General features: G+C 55.3%; 2 protein-coding genes across 3 annotated transcripts in view; one reads left to right on the top strand and one right to left on the bottom strand.

Annotated features, from left to right (window-relative positions):
* The first annotated feature begins 1,643 nt into the window (after nt 1-1,643).
* Nucleotides 1,644-6,146, top strand: BRF2 (BRF2 general transcription factor IIIB subunit). Its single transcript, XM_004428853.3, has 4 exons — nt 1,644-1,917; nt 2,620-2,679; nt 3,336-3,657; nt 4,757-6,146. The coding sequence occupies exons 1-4, from the start codon at nt 1,764-1,766 to the stop codon at nt 5,484-5,486; spliced, it is 1,266 nt and encodes a 421-aa protein (XP_004428910.1). The 5' UTR covers nt 1,644-1,763; the 3' UTR covers nt 5,487-6,146.
* An 86-nt stretch (nt 6,147-6,232) lies between these two features.
* ADGRA2 (adhesion G protein-coupled receptor A2) overlaps nt 6,233-16,783 on the bottom strand; it is a 33,546-nt gene continuing 22,995 nt past the window's right edge. The window contains exons 7-19 of one of the 2 annotated variants that reach the window (XM_004428852.3): nt 16,426-16,639; nt 15,714-15,878; nt 14,914-15,112; nt 14,263-14,412; nt 13,979-14,140; nt 12,923-13,147; nt 12,550-12,766; nt 11,682-11,890; nt 10,846-10,973; nt 10,409-10,532; nt 9,798-9,943; nt 9,216-9,305; nt 6,233-8,977 (exon numbers count right to left, since the gene is read on the bottom strand). In XM_004428852.3, coding sequence (XP_004428909.2) covers nt 7,708-8,977; nt 9,216-9,305; nt 9,798-9,943; nt 10,409-10,532; nt 10,846-10,973; nt 11,682-11,890; nt 12,550-12,766; nt 12,923-13,147; nt 13,979-14,140; nt 14,263-14,412; nt 14,914-15,112; nt 15,714-15,878; nt 16,426-16,639 — 3,299 coding nt within the window. In that variant the 3' untranslated portion in view covers nt 6,233-7,707. Of the gene's footprint in view, nt 8,978-9,215; nt 9,306-9,797; nt 9,944-10,408; nt 10,593-10,818; nt 10,974-11,681; nt 11,891-12,549; nt 12,767-12,922; nt 13,148-13,978; nt 14,141-14,262; nt 14,413-14,913; nt 15,113-15,713; nt 15,879-16,425; nt 16,640-16,783 lie in introns of both variants that reach the window. The other variant, XM_087418506.1, reaches the window with a different exon arrangement.

Below are 16,783 nucleotides of genomic sequence, written 5' to 3'. Positions count from 1 at the left end.
GATGCAGGAAATTCTGTTGTGCAGTAGTAATGGAGGGGAGGGACTTGTGAGCCAAAGGGGCTGAATGGACAATTTTTGAACGGCACAGCACCTCTTTCCCAGTTTATACTAAAGGTAAGCGACATTTGAAGTAGAGAAGGCTGATGCTTGGATCATAGATAAAATGCAATCTTTGTGTCAGAGATGCCCTTGTTCCCCACTGTGGTCCGGGGAACTCAGTCTCATTAGGCATAGAGGGAGTCCTCTGTACCTGACCACTGATTATAGCTCTTTCAAAAGAACCTACAGCCCTGTCTGATCAGATCCCTTTCTTTTTGAGGCTCAAGTCCTTTATCTGAGGACTCCCTGGGTACAGGGTCATTGTGTTGCCTTGTGTCTTCAGACTGAAAAGCATCACTTTTCTTTCAAAATTTTTTTCAGCTGTAAGATGCATAATTTATTGATCTTCTGAAAAAACAGCTGTAACCTGTATCTCATTCCTCAAGGCAGTATCCCTATTTGTTAATGGGCTGACAAGACATCCTTATCCCTCAATTTATTCTGTGAACTAGCTGTCCAATCATTTTCTGTTCTCAGGGGGAAGTGCTGGTCTCACCCTCCACCCTCAACTCCCAATGCAAGGTTGAAATTGAGCCCACAACAGCTTCTAACATCTGCTAATGCTGGAGGCCCACCTGAAATTCTCCACACACACTTTCAATGCGTGCTATGATGACTCCCATTTGTTTTCTTGGAGTCATAAAAAACAAGCCTGTGGCTGTCCTTGTCATTTAACTCATTTTTCTTATTTTTCAGACACAACTGATTCTGAAACTTTCAAGTGTTCCAGTCTTTATTCTTAATGAGTGCAATTAGGATTTACTTATAAGAAAATACTTTTTTTGGTGACTTTTAATTTATATTCATACATCACATGCAAAATTTCTAATTTGTAAGCCTGGTTTCTGTAATAGCATCACTAGAGGCACAGTTTTGTTCAAGATTATTTGATCTATACTATACTAAGTTACGAACTTTGGAGTCAGAATCTTGGAGCATCTTAAAGCTCAAGGTTTTAAAAACATCAGGATCTGCTTGAACCCTCCGGTTTGCCAAAGGCCTCACCACTCCATATTGTTTCCCTCCAGCTCCCTTAGACATTCCTTGCCTAGCCTCTGAAAGCATTCGACTTTGCCACTCTAGGTTTTATTTCAACTCCCTCATTCTACAGTTGAGAAAAGAGAGGAAACAGACTGCAAAGAGAGGAAACGACGTGCCTGGGGAAGCCACTCTGGAAAACAGAACACAATTTCCTGCTCTCTCCCTACACTGCCCTCCCTTTTAGATACATACCTTGTACTATGGCCAAAATCAACATTCACTACCAAAGAGAAATGGAGAATCTGCGATTCCCCTAGCGCTTTAGAAAGGAGAGTCCTTTGGGCATGGCAACAATTTCTTGTCTGTTATGCGCGTCCATGTAGGTAGAAAGTTCACCCAAATTCAATCCCCAGTGTGGCCCACCTCGAACTAACTACAGATAGCGGGGAACCCGAAGATGCAGTCCAGATCAGGAACCTCCTCTTCTAGCTCACGTTTCTACCCGAGTCCGCAGAGGTCGGACCGGAAGTGGCGTACAGCCGCAGGGCGGAGGGAACTACCAATACCGCCGAGAAAGGTGCAGCCTTTAGAAAGTTTACCCCCTAGTTGTGCTTCCGCCCGGTTGCCGTGGCCGACGCAGGGGTGCATATCCGAAGGCTTCCCGGCTCCGGGCAGGCAGTGAGATGCCGGGCGGAGGCCGCTGCCCCGACTGCGGCTCCGCGGAGCTCGTGGAAGACTCGCACTATTCGCAGAGCCAGCTGGTGTGCTCCGACTGCGGCTGCGTGGTCACTGAGGGCGTGCTGACGACCACCTACAGCGACGAGGGCAACCTCCGAGGTACCTGGGCCGGCCTTGCCGGAGCCCGGGGCCAGCCCGGGGCGGGAGAGGTGGACGGCAGATTCCTCCTCTCTCCCGCCCTCTGCTTGTCACGTGCACACTTAAATACGGGAGAAAACGCCCTGCATTGGAAGAGTAGGCTGCAGGATGCCAGGGACTGCCGTTCGCGTGTGTTTCCCTAGCATCTAGTATGGCCTCTGGCACATGGAGTCGGTATAATGAATATTGAATAAATGAAACAAAGAGAGAAACAAAGTTCCACTCAATATCTAGTCTGGTCATGGTGGAAGGGTTGTGGGTCAATTCTTTACGAATACAGCATATACTGTTATCCCTAGTTTTTAGCACGAATTGGGAAAAACATCTGTTTTCTTTGCTTTCCAAGTGTCTCACCAGGGCAGCCCTCAAAATCTGCAGCCGGGAAAATGGCTTGGATTGGACGTACAGGAGGGATGACTGAAAATTTGGGACACTTGGAGCTGCTTTAATGTAGTCCTCATCTTCCTCCATCTCTGTGTATTTGATACTGCTTGTGGCTGTAGAAAACCAGATGGACCTTGAACATGCATAGATGGGCACCTTCTGTGAGACAGGGAGCAGATGCCTAATGATCTGAATTCTGCTTCCTGGCTTTGTGTGCTGTGGGTCAGGGGTCTCGTGAAGAAAGGCTAAACAAGCTACTTCTTGCCCATTCTCTTACAGAAGTCACATATTCCCGAAGCACAGGGGAAAATGAACAAGTGAGTCGCAGCCAGCAACGAGGTGAGAGTCAACCTTTTATGATACAGTGGCTTTAAAGAAAATTGTCCTCGTGGTCCAGCCCATCTGCTTGCTTTTCCTGTTTGCAGCATTACTGTGTAAGGTGGAGTAGAAGAGAATGGTAATTAGAAATAAAGGATGGTGGGCCAGCCCAGTGGCCTAGTGGTTAAGTTCTGCGTGCTTCGCTTCGGCGGCCCAGGTTTGGTTCTCAGGTGCAGACCTACACCATGCATTCAGTGGCCATGCCTTGGCAGCGGCTCACATACAAAATAGAGGAAGATTGGCATCAGATATTAGCTCAGGCGAATCTTCCTCAGCAATAAAAAAGGAAATAAAGGATGAAGATGGTTCTAAAAGAGGTAGGAATTCACTATAAGGTATGGGTTTGCTCAAGGGTATGTTGGAGGTACTCAAGGAGCCCAGATCAAACTTTGGCTTAGCCCTGAATCAAACCAGCCTCCCAAAAAATGATGGTCTGAAATGTGACTCCTTTCCACAAATTTCTTTGTGCCTTTAGAATGACCTCACCAAGTGTGACTCCTGTCGTGGTGGAAAGGTACATTATTTGAGCATCTCGTATCAGAGGCCAGGTTAGAAGTCGCTAGGAGCTGCACAGTAGCTCCTTTGACCTGTCTAACTCTTGCTGTGGGTTTTTCTAGGTCTCCGCCGAGTGAGAGACCTCTGTCGAGTTCTGCAGTTGCCACCAACGTTTGAGGACACAGCAGTTGCCTACTACCAACAGGCATACCGGCACTCTGGCATCCGTGCTGCCAGGCTGCAGAAGAAGGAGGTATTGGTCGGGTGCTGTGTTTTAATCACCTGCCGGCAGCATAACTGGCCGCTAACCATGGGCACCATCTGCACCCTACTGTATGCAGACTTGGATGCATTTTCTGGCACCTACATGCAGATAGTGAAGCTTCTGGGGCTGGACGTGCCGTCTCTGTGCTTGGCAGACCTGGTGAAGACCTACTGTAGCAGGTACCTGCCTAGTGGGAGACACGGGGACAGGATGGGTCCTTAAATTGGAATCCTTTTGCCTTTGGCAATCTCTTTTTGACCAAAGTTCATCTCATTTTTGACCAAAGGATGTGGGAGAGGGGCTGGCCCAGTGGCGTAGCGGTTAATTCGCGCGTTCAGCTTCGGTGGCCCAGGGTTCACCAGTTGGGATCCTGGGCGCAGACCTACTCACTGCTCGTCAAGCCATGCTAAGGCAGCGTCCCACATAGAAGAGCTACAACTCTACAACTGTGATACACAACTCTGTACTGGGGCTTTGGGGAGAAAAAAGAAAAAGAGAGGAAGTTTGGCAACAGATGTTAGTGCAGGGCCAATCTTCCTCAAAAAAAAAAAAAAGGATGTGGGAGAAAAATCTATTTTCTCTCCCCTGTACCTAGTACTAATAAGGTTAATCTTGTTTTATATTTCTAGAATGCTGTAATTTTCAAGTCCCTTTGTCCTTACAGCAGCCTAATGATGTAGGAAAGTAGGGATTAGCCTTGGCACAGGGCTGCTGAGTTGAACCACTCACGTTGTGCATGGCCTGTGTGGCTAGATGCAACAGCCCTGCCTCAGCAGGATCATCTGCTAATGGAACTGAAAGGATATTAGTAAATGACAGAGCTAGAGTTAGAAACTAATTCTTTTTTTTTTTTTAAGTAGCTGTGTTCTTTTCTTTTTTCTGACAAATATAGTAGAAAGCAACGGGTATCGGTGTCAGATAGCTTTGGGTTTGAAGCTTGGTTCCCAGCTGGATGACTGGGCAAGTTTTTCAACTATAAATGCACATAACAGGGGTAGAGTAGATTCAAGGAGAACATTTGTACAGCACTCAGAATAATGGCCGACAGGGGGTGCTCAACACATGTTAGCTCCCTTCTGCATTCTCCTGCCTTCACCTTGCAAGCAGAAGACTCACCCTGTGTTCTCTTGGTACCTGTATAAACTTGCTGCCCAGGAGGCTTGCGTGTTCCCAAGAGGATACAATAGCTTGCCCATCTTGAGTGGGCTGCTCTTTCTCATTTTGGAAGAGCAGCCCCCCATAGGCATTGAGACCAGACCCTCATTTCGGTTATTTCAGCTTCAAACTGTTCCAAGCCTCCCCGTCTGTGCCAGCCAAATATGTGGAAGACAAAGAGAAGATGCTGTCGCGCACGTTGCAGTTGGTGGAGCTGGCAGATGAGACGTGGCTGGTGACTGGGCGGCATCCCTTGCCTGTCATCACAGCTGCTACTTTCCTGGCTTGGCAGTCGCTGCGGCCTTCAGATCGTCTGACGTGTTCCCTTGCCCGATTTTGTAAATTGGCAAATGTGGACCTGCCCTACCCTGCTTCCTCCCGCCTGCAGGAGCTGCTGGCTGTGCTGCTGCGGATGGCTGAGCAGCTGGCCTGGCTGCAGGTTCTGAAACTTAACAAACGGTCTGTGGTGAAGCACATCAGTGACCTTCTGCAGCACCGCCGCACGTTGGTCCGCAAGGCCTTTCGAGACGGCACAGCAGAGATGGAGGCCCAGGAGGAGGAGCGGCAGGGGCAGGGGCAGGGACAGGGGCGGGGAAAAGAGGAAGGGGGCAGTAGTTCCTTAGATTTGTCTGAGGGGAAGCGAGGAGCTAGTCCTGCCCTTCTCCTCCCGCCCTGCATGTTGAAGCCCCCGAAGCGGATCCGTCCCACACCCTCTGTCTCCACGGTCACCGGAGATGAGAACATTTCTGATAGTGAAATAGAGCAGTATTTGCGTACCCCTCAGGAAGTTAGGGACTTTCTAAAAGCCCAAGCTGCTAGACAGGCTGCCGTGAGTGTTCCCAACCCTCCCTGATGCACATCCGGGGGCCACTTCACGCCATTCTGACAGCAGCTTGACAATAGGCCTGTCATATCCAGAGAAATGAGTGCGTACAAGTCCTTAGGTATTGTTTGTCTTGTTTAAAGGAACCAAGAGGGGCTCTGCAGTTCATTGGGTTCAGGTCCTGGAGCAGAAGTCAGAAGGAATGCAGGGAGGCCTAGGTTGGAGGGAGTCCCAGCCCTTGGTGCCAGAGAGTGGGTTGCATATACTCATATTCTGTGGGATGGCTTTCCTCTTAGACTGCTGGGAGAGTGTCAGGGTCGCTCCTGCTCCTGGTTTGAATTGGATACACTGCTGCTGCAGGCCTGGTGGGGCTTCCCTGCTGGTGTGGAGCAGCTGGCATTTCCAACAGTATCAGCCCTCAGAGGACAGGACCTGGGCAACTCTCGGCCCTGTGTCCATTCACAGGTGTTGGTGGGTTCATGTGTATGGTGTCATGAGATCTCCTTCATAACAAAAGGACCGTGGGTGGACTAAGGTTATAGCTCAAAGGGCTTTGCAAAATTTTAATATATTAAAACAAGAGGCATCTGCTAGAAAACATTCTATTGTATAAAACCCGAGCTTTTAAAAACATGTTTTCTTTGGCACTTTTCATCCCCCCCCCCCCTTTCCCCAGCGTATTGCAAAAAGCTCTCCAGTGCTAAGGCATTGGCAGGGTATGTAAACAGCAGCCAGCATATGTGGAAGAATAATACAAAGCTTTTTTTTTTTTTTTTTTCCTGTCTAATACTGTCTGTGTAGCAAGCATAAATAACAGGATCCATCCCAAGGCGTGTGGGTTTTCTCCCCTCCCTATGTCTTCTTTTGCCTTGGTGATCAGGCTGGGGTGACATGGAGACTGGCAGGGGACCTGAACCAGGCCTTGTCTTCCTGTTGCTCTTCATGAGGCCCAAGTTCCGCTCCACTTTCATTGGGTCCTGTAGTAAAAGGCTGGTGGTTGCTTTTAGGTTGGGAAAAAGATGAGTGCTGGTGTTTAAAAGTAGTGAAGGCGCAGGCCCCAAGTGAGCTGCGGGGCCCCTCCCCACTGCCTCGGGGGGTTCGGCTTGGGCTTCTGTGAGGCAGGAAGCTGGTTTGATGTTTTGGAGTTTCTCCGTAACATGGAGCTCGAGATCAAATTATTGCAATGGTTCTTGCATATGGCCTCATGGAGGCAGGAAAGTGCGCCTCCTCAGTCCTTTGGTGTTGGAAGGCTGAGACTGGGGATATGGGTCTTATAACAGAACAATAAGTGCTTCTCCAACACCACCTGCAGCCTTGTGGTGGAGCCCCTCTTCAGGCATTGTTTCAGGCTAGGTTAAAGGCATGACTAGCTTCAGTCCCATATCTAAGCACTACTCTCTCCTTCCCTCAAGTCATCCCCGGGCATCTGGCAGAGTCAGCTTCTTAGGGGTAGGGTCTCGGCTTTGTCCTGAAGTGCCCCCTCTGAGTCCTGCTGTATGACCTGTGTACCACTCCTGTGGAAATGGGGTCTAGCCCTAATTGTGCATGCTTTCCACTTGCCCCTTCCACAGGACTAGTTGATCTCCACAGGTGCCTTGCACACCACCCTCCCCCCCTTCTCCTCGTGCATAGTTAACCTGAAAAGCAGCACCTTGTTACCTCCTGTTGGTCCTGGTCACCTGGCTCGTCTGCTAGGCTGGCTCCCTAGTTAGCCCAAAACTGGGTGGGGGAGAGGCCCTAGTGTCTAGGTACAGATGGTCGACTTCAGATGAGGGGGATGAGGAGAGAACACCGTTCTCAAGTTCCCTTCATCTGTGTTTTCTTGATAAGGCTGGTGGCTGCCAGTGAGGCGGTGGGGGGACGAGATGCGGGGAGTACCTCAGGAGGAGCCTGCCTGGGCTGTGCTGTGCCCCTCCATTTGATTTGTCACTCCACAGACTGACAGGACCTCCCCCCTACCCTGGACAGCACCGATTTGACTGCCAAAACTAGCCTGGGCTGGGAGAGAAGTGTATGAAGCCTGTGATCCTGGGATTGTCTGTCGCTACCCCAGAGGGTGACCCTCCTGGCAGTGGCAGGTCTCTGTCTCTCCTTTGGTGCAGCCTCCAGGACTAAAGCTGGTGAGCCCTGCAGCCATGGCCCCTCTGCCTCAGACCTGGGACGTACCGATAGACGTCTTTAAGGGCCCCCGAGAAGCCAGGCTAGTGAGCCCCTGTGGCCAGCCTGTGCTAACGCGTCGCCCGCCCCCGCCCTAGACGGTGGTCTCGCTCTTCCAGAGGCCCGTCTTCATGCAGCGGCCCCCCGCCGCCTCGGCGCCCGTCAGGGTGATGTCGTCGTACTTGCCCCCCTTGGGGGCGCCGTTCAGACTGGCCGTGTTGAGCGGGTACGAGCGGCGCTTGCTCTCCTTCTCCAGCGCGCCGCCCCCGCCGCCCTTGAGGTTGTCGCGGCTGGCGCTGCGGCGCTGGCCCGGCCGGCCGGCCTCGGGGAGCGGCGCGCTGGTGTCGCTGCCCTCCGACGGCGTGAGCGTGGGCTCGCCGTCGAGCGGGGGGCCGGCGCCGGGGCTGTTGCGGCTGCTACCCGGGTAGCTGTCGGACGGGCTGTTGTGCAGGCTGCCGCTCTCGCTGGACAGCAGCTCGGATGCCCCCGCGGCCGCTCCCCCGCGCAGCGCCCGGAGCCGGTTCTTGCCGCCAGCCTCCCCCGCGCGGTGCCCCTTGGCCCGACTCTTGTGCGCTCGGCGCCCGTGGTGCAAGTTGTTGGCGTGGCGGGGAGCCAGGCTGCCCCGGGAGCCCATGGGCTCTGGCTCCCCTTCCCCGCGGGCCGTCACCCCCGCTTCGCACCCCTGACTCTGGGCCAGCTGCAGGTTGGTGAGCTTGCAGGGGCCCGGGGGCGGCGCGTGTCCGCTGCTGCCGCTTTGGGAGGACTTAAGGGAGGGGGGCCCCTCTCCGAACGCTGGGGAACCGTCCTCTGGGGCGGCAGGCACGGCCCGGGATGAGGCGTGGGGGGCCGAGGCAGGGGGGCAGCAGGCGCGCCAGGAGGCCCTCACATCCCTCCGCCTGGCACAGTGGTGGGTGAAGACGAAGAGGCCCAGGGCAGAGGCCGCCACTCCATACAGACAGCTGCACACCACCCGGGGCAGCCAGCGCTGGGACACGGCCAGAGCCCCACAGCCCCACATGGCCAGGTACAGGAAATGCGTGGTCACCAGCGCCCCCAGCTGGACTCCCGGAGAATAGAGGCCGTCACCATCCTGCGGGGATCCGGGCGTCACCACCCCAGCGCTCCCAGTAGCGAGAAGGGAACCCGAGTCACTCAGGAGGGTGCCGCTGCTCCTGAGCCTGGTGGAACCCCTCAGCTCCTCCCCTGGCTCCAGGGAAACCCTCCTGGTGCCCCCCTTTGGGCTCTGTGCCAGGGGACCCCGTAAGCGCAGCCCTGCACACAGGAAATAGATCCAGGTGATCAGCAGAATCAAAGCCACGGGGATGTAGAAGGCTCCTAGGCTTGGACGCCACACCAGCCAGCAGCTGAGGGGAGACAGGCAGTGGATGAGGAGGAGGGGGGTGTCTGAGGTGGGGCCCATAGGCTGGGTGGCTGGGGAGATAGAGGAGATGGTGAGTGGGGAGGCAGAGACTGGCTTAATTAACATGCATGGGCTGGGGTTGGGTCACTGGCTGGGTGGGCCTGGCAGGTGACCCTGCCAGTGGAGTGGAAGGCATCCGTGCTGGGCGGGTAGGTGTGGGGCAGGCAGGCAGCGGCGCTCACTAGGGGCTGTGGTCCTGGTAGTTGTGGATGTTGACAGCAGCCGTGATGCCACAGATAATGAGTGGGATTCCTCCAGCAATCAAATAGAACCTGGAGAGGAATGGGGTTGGGGGTCAGAGAGATGGGCAACAAGCGGGGAGGAACCACGTGCTCAGAACCCATAAGTCAGGGTCTCCGTCCCATTGTCTTCCCCTTTAAATTCTGTCAGATTTTTTTCCAGGGATGCAAAGCTCCTACAGGGTAGGCTCCACAGGCCTCTAGGGGGCTTGGCCAAGACTGTTCTAAGGGACAGAGGCTAGAATTGCTCTCTCTCACCCTGAACAGTGCAGAAGTCAGGGGTTCCCAGGATCCCTGCCCAGTGCCCTTTGGAGTCACTCCCTTCCCTGGCCTTGTCATGCCTGGAAAGTCTTAAGGATACACCTACTCCATGGGCTTGGGCAGCCTGGCACCACCCAGGGCGTTGCCTCTTCTGTCTTTGGAGAGTGATCTCCAGGACCTTGGACCCTGGGAGAACATAGTTTGGTGTCCTACAGCCCCTCCGAGCCCTTCCCCACCGCAAAGCTGACAGTTGGAAGCATGTACCGGAGCATGGGACGGGGAGCAGGCGGGGCAGAGTCCCCTTCTTGTGGAGGGGGCGCCCTCCAGGTGAGCTCCTTGTGGAGGACGCGAGCCTTCACACCCATCCAGAGCAGTGTGGACAGTGAAGAGTAGTGCAGAGTGATGCCCACCTGTGGGGTCAAGGCACTGAAGCTAGGGACTGGGCTGCTACTACTGCGGCCATCTCAGAGCCTCAGCCCCGCAGTGTTCTCCCACTCCTCCCAGCCCCCAGCTCCAACCAGATCCCCTCAAGGTTCTGTCTGTGCTGTTACCCTCTCTGCTTCCACCCCAGAGTTCTCTCCCACTCCGGGGACTCGCCATGACCCTGTCCTTGCTATTGGGCTCATTCCTGACTTCTCCTCCATTGCAGGGTCCACTCTCTACTTTGAAGTCATGTCTCCTAGTTTCTATGCTTCCTACCAGCCCCTACTCTCACGCCCCTCTCCCCATAAACAAGGCTGGACACAGAACAATGGAGCTGGGGCCTATTAGCATGAACTCCCTTTTCTTTCCCTGAACCTCCCTACTCTATGCCTAGGCTGCCATTGCTAATCTGGGAGCCCCCATGCCCTACCCCAGCCCCTTCTCCTGCTTACTGCTTGGCAGACCATCTGGTAGTTGGTAAGTGTGATGCCTCCTGCAAAGACGGCAGAGGTCATGGCCATGTGGAAGCACAGGTTCAGCAGCATGTGCCAGCCCTTCCGGGACACGTGGATGGAGCTGCCCCAGAAAGAGTCTTTAATTAATGGGCCACCCAACCCAAGGTCAGGCCCATGGGGTCTCAAGGCCGTTGCGAGAGCCAAAGAGGGGAAAGCAGATATCTGTGTGCATGCGTGTGTGTGAATGTGACAGAGGCCCCAGGGCAGGAAGGCCTTAACCCCCAAAATGTGTTTTCCAACTCCTAACCTTTAAATAAAAGGTTAGGCAAGAGCCTGGGAAAGTCATGTGCACCCACCTGGGAAGGGAAAACTTGCCAGTACTTAGAGACCCATGGTCCTCCCAGCACTCCCTCCCTTCCTGCAGGAGCTCCCACCTGTGGTTGAGGATGTAGGTGATGATGGTGGAGAAGAGGCAGAGCAGCAGCAGGGCTGTGCAGGGGTACACGACAGGATGCAGCCCTGCCCCTGAGCCCCCAACCTCCCTGGGGAAGGCACTCAGCTCCTGGAAAGAGAAGGAAAGAGGAAGTGAATATTAGGAAGCCAGGAGTAAAGGCTGCCCCATGGAGTCCTGGCCAGTACCCCAGGCCAGTTTTCCTCTTCCCAAGCCCTGTCAGCTTTGGTCCTCAGCTTTGGCCCTTAGTCCATCTGGGTAGGCAAGGATGTAAGTGCCATGACATCCACTCCTAGAAAGTTGGTTTAGGTAGCATTAATAATCTGCCTTTCTGGGGACTTTTCAGATCCCCAGCCTGAAAATCAGAGATGAAGAAAGAGGGGGAAGGTTCTGTCTATAATACAGCTGCATGCCTGCTCAGGATCTGGGAAAGTGGGGTGTGAAATGTGGTGAGGGAGGGGGAACTGGACAGAGGTGAGTGAGGAGGATGACCAGAAAGGAGAAATGTTCCCAGATTTTTTTATCCCCTGTAACAATCTGGGTTTCAGAGAGTGCAGGATGTGAAGACCAGGCAAGGTAGTTCCAGATCCATCTCTCTCGGTGTGGGAGTGGAGGCAGGACCTCCCTGTCTCCTGAAAGATGAAAAGGTGTGGGGAGACCAGAGGGACATTTCCCCACCAGACCTGACAGTTAGGAGGTCTGATAAGGCTGCTGTTCTTTCTGAATTTCTCTGTGGCCCCAGATGATCAGAGTACCCCACCTCCACCTCATACACATTCCCTGCTCCCTTGCCCTCCCCCCAGCCCCCCCTACACTCACCATGAGCACGGCCACATTGCCCAAGTGCTGGCAGTGCAGGGAGCTGACGTTGGGCTGGCTGGAGCGGAGCTGGCAGCCCTCGGAGCTCCAGCCCCCAGACCCCCCCGGCCCCTCCTGGCTCCACCAAGCTGCCACAGGTTCAGCGCCCTCAGCCCAGTGCCGCAGTGAAATGGCCACTGGCTCCGTCAGGTTGCCCACGCCACAGCCACCTACGGGGGAAAGGGAAGTCCACACAGGTCTGCACAAGGCCATGGGGAGGCTGGCTCAGGGGAACTTAGCAGCAGCAGCTGGGCATGCACTGAAAACCTGCCGGACAGGGCTTGCGCTGGGCTTGGGGAATATGGTTAGATGCCAGATGTGGGCCTGCTCTCCAGGTCCTCAGTCTAACTGGGGAGACACAAGGCATGACTCCAAATAAAAGCACTGGGAGGTGGCCCACTCTAGTCCCAAAGAGGGGACTCTGGGGCTGGGGTCAGGGACAAGAAGGTAGAAGGTAATGGAGAGGGCGTGAAGGCCCAGGTGGAGAGGAACCAGGAGGGTACCTCTGAGAGGGGAAGTTGGCACCAGGTCAGGAAGGTGGGAACGGAGGGAGACCAAGGTGGGTCGAGGGTTTGTGCTTAGAGGCCATCTGAAATGTGACAAATCTGGGATATAAAATCCAATGTCTTCCTGAGCCATTTCTTCACCAATCCCTTCCTTTACGGACATCTCTGCCCCCATTCTCCTTGGAAATGGTGAGGGGCCACCGTCCTCTGCCAACTCCAGCACGGTGTTGGGGGCGCTGTGGGCGAGGGAAGGGTGGGAAGAAGGGGCACAGGGCAGACACTTGGGAGGGATCCCGTGCGGGGTGGGCAGTTTGGTCCCTTACTGGTTCCTGCAAAGATGACAGGGGTGGCCACACCGCGCCTCTTGCCGGGCCCAGCAGCTCCAGGGCGGGAGGTGTTGCCGTGGCTGCGGAAGAGGCGGCCGTTTCGGAAGACGAGCAGTTGCAGGGTGCAGTCAGGGGGGACTGGTGGAGACAGGGCAGCAGGAAGGGACGAGAACAGACTGGGTGGCAGCTGGATGGAGGCCAGGGCCACGCTGTTCTGGGGGGACAGAGGAGTTCCTCAGAGACCGCGGGATCCCCTAGGACTCTGATGTCTTCCAGCCCCTTCTACCTCTCCTCTCCTGCCACCCACCTCCACCAGGCACCTGCAACTCGGCATCTCCCCTCTTAGCAACCTCCCTCCCTCAGTGCCCACCTTGATGTGGAAGGATGACAGAGAAATGTTGGGCCTCCCAGTGGTACAGCGGAAGCGGAGCTGCTGATCAGCCAGGGGCTCTGGCTCCGGCGAGGGATTCTTGCCGGGGCCCGCGGGCCGTGCGCCCAGCGCTCCTGCCTCCCTCCTCTGGAAGGCTGTGCAGGTTAGGCCCACGTAGCTGTGCGGCTTGATGAGGTAGGCCTCCAGCGCCACGTTCCTCGAGTTCTAGGGACAGGGAACTGGTCACCCCACCACTACAGATATGGTGGGCCTCTCTTGGCCTTCTCCTGCCTGAGACTGCACAGTGCCTCTCTGCAGATCTGCTCAGGCTGTGTCCCCCTACACTTCATTCCTCACTGTCTTCTCAAGACCTGGCAGCTTTAGTCTGCCATGGAGACTCCTCAGACCCTGGCCAGGACACCTTCTCCTTCCTCCTAAGGCCCTTCCTCCCCCTCTCTCACACCCTGCCTCGTATGTTGCTCACCTCTTAACTAGCTCTGCTGCCCCAGCTAAGCCATAGAGCAGGGTCCATGTCCAACCTCCCTATATCTCCTAATGTGCCTAGCACAAGATCTTGCATGTAGAAGGTGCTCTGCTGTGCTTGTTAATTGGTTCACGACCTACCATTGGAAATGTCACCCTCGTCTCAGGGAACAGAAGTCTCTACTACCCGTCACTCCATCACAGTTCTGTCGCCCTGCTACCACACCGTCCTCCTATTCCGTCTACTCCTTTTACCCTTCCTCCTGTTTATGTCCATCGGGCTAGCCCTACTACTCAATTCCCCACCATAAAGTCTTGCGTAACTTCTCCAGTGTCACTGGCCCCCTCTCCTTTGCACTGCCCTGAGCACTTGGAATTTGATTCCACATGTGACTCGGAACTTAGTCACGTTCCGTGTTCTTGCCACCTGGGTGCATGGCAGCTGCACGCTTGGAGGACTTGCTGCTTGAGAGAAGCCTTTCCCTCCTGCATGAGGGCTGGACCCAGTCTGCTCTAAGTTCCCTCCCAGTGCTTGGCCCCCTGAGGAGCTCTCTCCCAGCTGACCCACATTACCACAGAGATGTGCTGGGCGTGGGGGCTCAGGGCGGCCCCCCCGATGCGCTCCAGGGCACCCACGATGCCAGTGCAGGCCTTGTCCTCACGCTGGGCCAGCCACAGCAGGTGCTCGTCCACCAGCATCAGGTTGCTGGCCATGTCCACCATCACCTCCACCAGCTGGGGGGGCGGGGGAGTCACTGAGGGCAGGAGTGGGGTTTGGGACCCAGGGGCTGAGGCATGAGAGGTCTGAGGAAACTTGGGGGGTTTTCAGGGCCCCCAGAGGCCCAGTGGAATCTCACCTCTTTGATCTGGTCAACATAACCCAAAAATTTCTGGATCATCTGAGCCACATAGACCACGTCCATCATGTCGGAAAAGCTGGCGGCCTCGGCCGTGTATACTCGCAACTGGTGGGCCAGGGTCAGTGCATTGGAGGCATTGATGGGCATCTGGGGGTGTTGGGAGAAGAAAGGGGATTGTCCAGTCTTGCTCCTTCTCCCCAGAACTGCCTCCAGGGGCCCCCTCCTCTGTGCTGATGCTCAGGGTGACAGTGCCCTGGCCCATCGATGGGTCTAATCAAGACAGGAGGCACATATGTGGCAATGAGCTCATCATGACCCAGACCACCCGCTCCTCGCACCACGGGCCTATGGACAATGGGACGACCTCACGCTGTCCTTGTTTTCCCCCTGAAGGCTGCCCTTGATGTACTGCAGATAAAGATGTTTGGGGTGGCCCGTGCTTCCCTAGCATAGCCTTGGGGGGAGTCTGAATTCCCTGGAAGAAGGAAAGACAGGAGAAGAGCCCCATGGCCCCTCACTGTGCCCCCCAAGGACAGAGGAGCAGCTGTGCGGGTGGGCTTCCCCGGCCCCATGTGGCCTGCAGGTGTCTTCCTGTCCCATTCCCTGGACCCAGATGGGCTGCCCCCGCGCCTCCTCTCCCGGCCTCACCAGCACGAAGGTGTAGAGCACCCGGGTGATGTCGTTGGTGTACAGACAGTGGGAGTAGTCCCCCGGCTCCCAGCGGCCAGCTCGGTCACACCGGCGGGAGGCGCGGGTGCCCGGGGCCCCCGCGCTCAGGGGCACTGAGGTGAAGGGGTACTGTAGGCAAGACTGGTAAGCTGTGATGCCAGCCAGAGTTCGAGGCCACCTGGGGGCAGAGGCGGGAAGTTGCCCATGACCCAGGCTCCTCAGGGTAAGGGTCCCTCCTCTGCCCTTAGAACTGTGATGCCAGACCCCTTGGGACCTGGGAGAAGGATCCAGAAGAGGGGGTTTGGACTGCCCATCAAGGAGTTCCCAAGCTCCACCTTCTAACTCTGTGCTTGTTCGGGTAGGGCTGTCACAGGTGCTATGGGAGCTGGACTCAGAGTCCTGAGTTCAAGTCACTTATCCTTTCTGGGCCCCAGTATTCTCAGCTGTACAATGGGCAGAATAATACCTGCCTTGCCTAACTGAGCAGGCCATTGGGATATCAAAATGTGATATTCGCTGTGGGAGAGCTTTGTAAACTAGTAATGTAAGGAAGCAAATAAAAACCTGTGCAGCTCATCTCAGATGGTGATTTTATACAAAAAGATAAAGGTCTCCAAGTACAGCAGTGGGACTTGGAGCTGCACGACAAAAGGAAGTGTTTCTTCATCTTAGAGCAGGTGGGGAGACCCTGGTCACCCGTGTCTCAGATGTGGGGTGGGAACTGGGAGATTGGGTCAAGGGATGGTGTTGGGTCTCTGGGGCAGCAGAGCTGACCGAACCTGAAGTCCCCACGGTTGTTGGCGACGCGCTCCGCGGGGCAGTAGGAGGCAGAGGTCTCCAGCACCACAATTTCCACCTTCTTGCTGGCGTTGCCCTGGACCGTGGACACGGAGCACTCCCATTCGCCTGAGGCCCACACGCCGATGTGAGACAGGGTCAGCTCACTGCAGGCGGGCAGGCGGAGGGCTGGCTCGGTGCGGCACTCTCGGTGGCCATGCCCCCCTCCCTAAGCGCCCCTGGCCTGTCCACCCCCAGGTGCCCTGTCCTGGGGCGGGCAGGGCACAAGCTTCAGTTTCCTTTTTCTTTAATTGAGTGAGGGATACACATACATACTCCTTTAATTCTGATTGGCCTTATGATATTGTTTTTCTGAGCTTCAATTTCCCCATCTTTATCATTGGAGATAACACCACCACTCTTGCAAGTCTACTGGAGAGATGAAGTCTGATAATATAGGTGAGGGCCACTCTATACATAGTAAAAGCACTAAAGAAATGTCAGATATAAGCATTTTCTTCTATCAGGCATTTAATTTCTATCCCTTATCCAGACCATCTGTGACTTAGTCCTGGATTTCCATAAACGCACATACACGCACACGCACACTCTCACACGTATGAACACATGCCCAGGAACATGTCTGGGCACAGCTCCTTTGAGGGGAGGGTGATCAGTCCTGTGGCCACCGGACCCTGTGTTGTGGGCCTGTACCTGGTGATGAAGGTGCAGTCGTGGATGAGGCTCTCAGCCAGAAGGACGCCTGCCTGCTCGTCGCCCTCCATGGGGGCTTGGTTGTGGTACCAGCGGATGCGGGTGTCATTGCCCAGGTAGCTGGCGGAGCACTGGAAGGGCAGCCGGTCACCCTGGAACACCACTTGGCGCAGGGATGGGATGAGGTGGTGCGTGTGCAGCTCCAGGGCCCCCTCTGTGGGAGGAGACACCAGCAGTGAGGCTGACTGCACAGCGTGTGTGCCACACGAGTGAGAATTCAGTAGGGGCAGGGCCAGGTCCCCTCTGTCTGGAGCCCACTCTAGCGGGAAGAAAAAGTCTCCAGAGATAAGAGCACAGG

Source organism: Ceratotherium simum, chromosome 28, assembly GCF_057802395.1.
Source record: "Ceratotherium simum simum isolate JZ-2026a chromosome 28, ASM5780239v1, whole genome shotgun sequence".
Taxonomy (NCBI): domain Eukaryota; kingdom Metazoa; phylum Chordata; class Mammalia; order Perissodactyla; family Rhinocerotidae; genus Ceratotherium; species Ceratotherium simum.
This window is presented reverse-complemented; position numbering and strand designations above follow the sequence as displayed.

Bases quoted from the DNA above. Each gene is read 5' to 3' on its own strand.
- BRF2 (XM_004428853.3), top strand. From the start codon at position 1,764: ATGCCGGGCGGAGGCCGCTGCCCCGACTGCGGCTCCGCGGAGCTCGTG. The intron at 1,918-2,619 runs GTACCTGGGCCG...ATTCTCTTACAG, and splicing joins CGACGAGGGCAACCTCCGAG to AAGTCACATATTCCCGAAGC. The intron at 2,680-3,335 runs GTGAGAGTCAAC...GGGTTTTTCTAG, and splicing joins GAGTCGCAGCCAGCAACGAG to GTCTCCGCCGAGTGAGAGAC.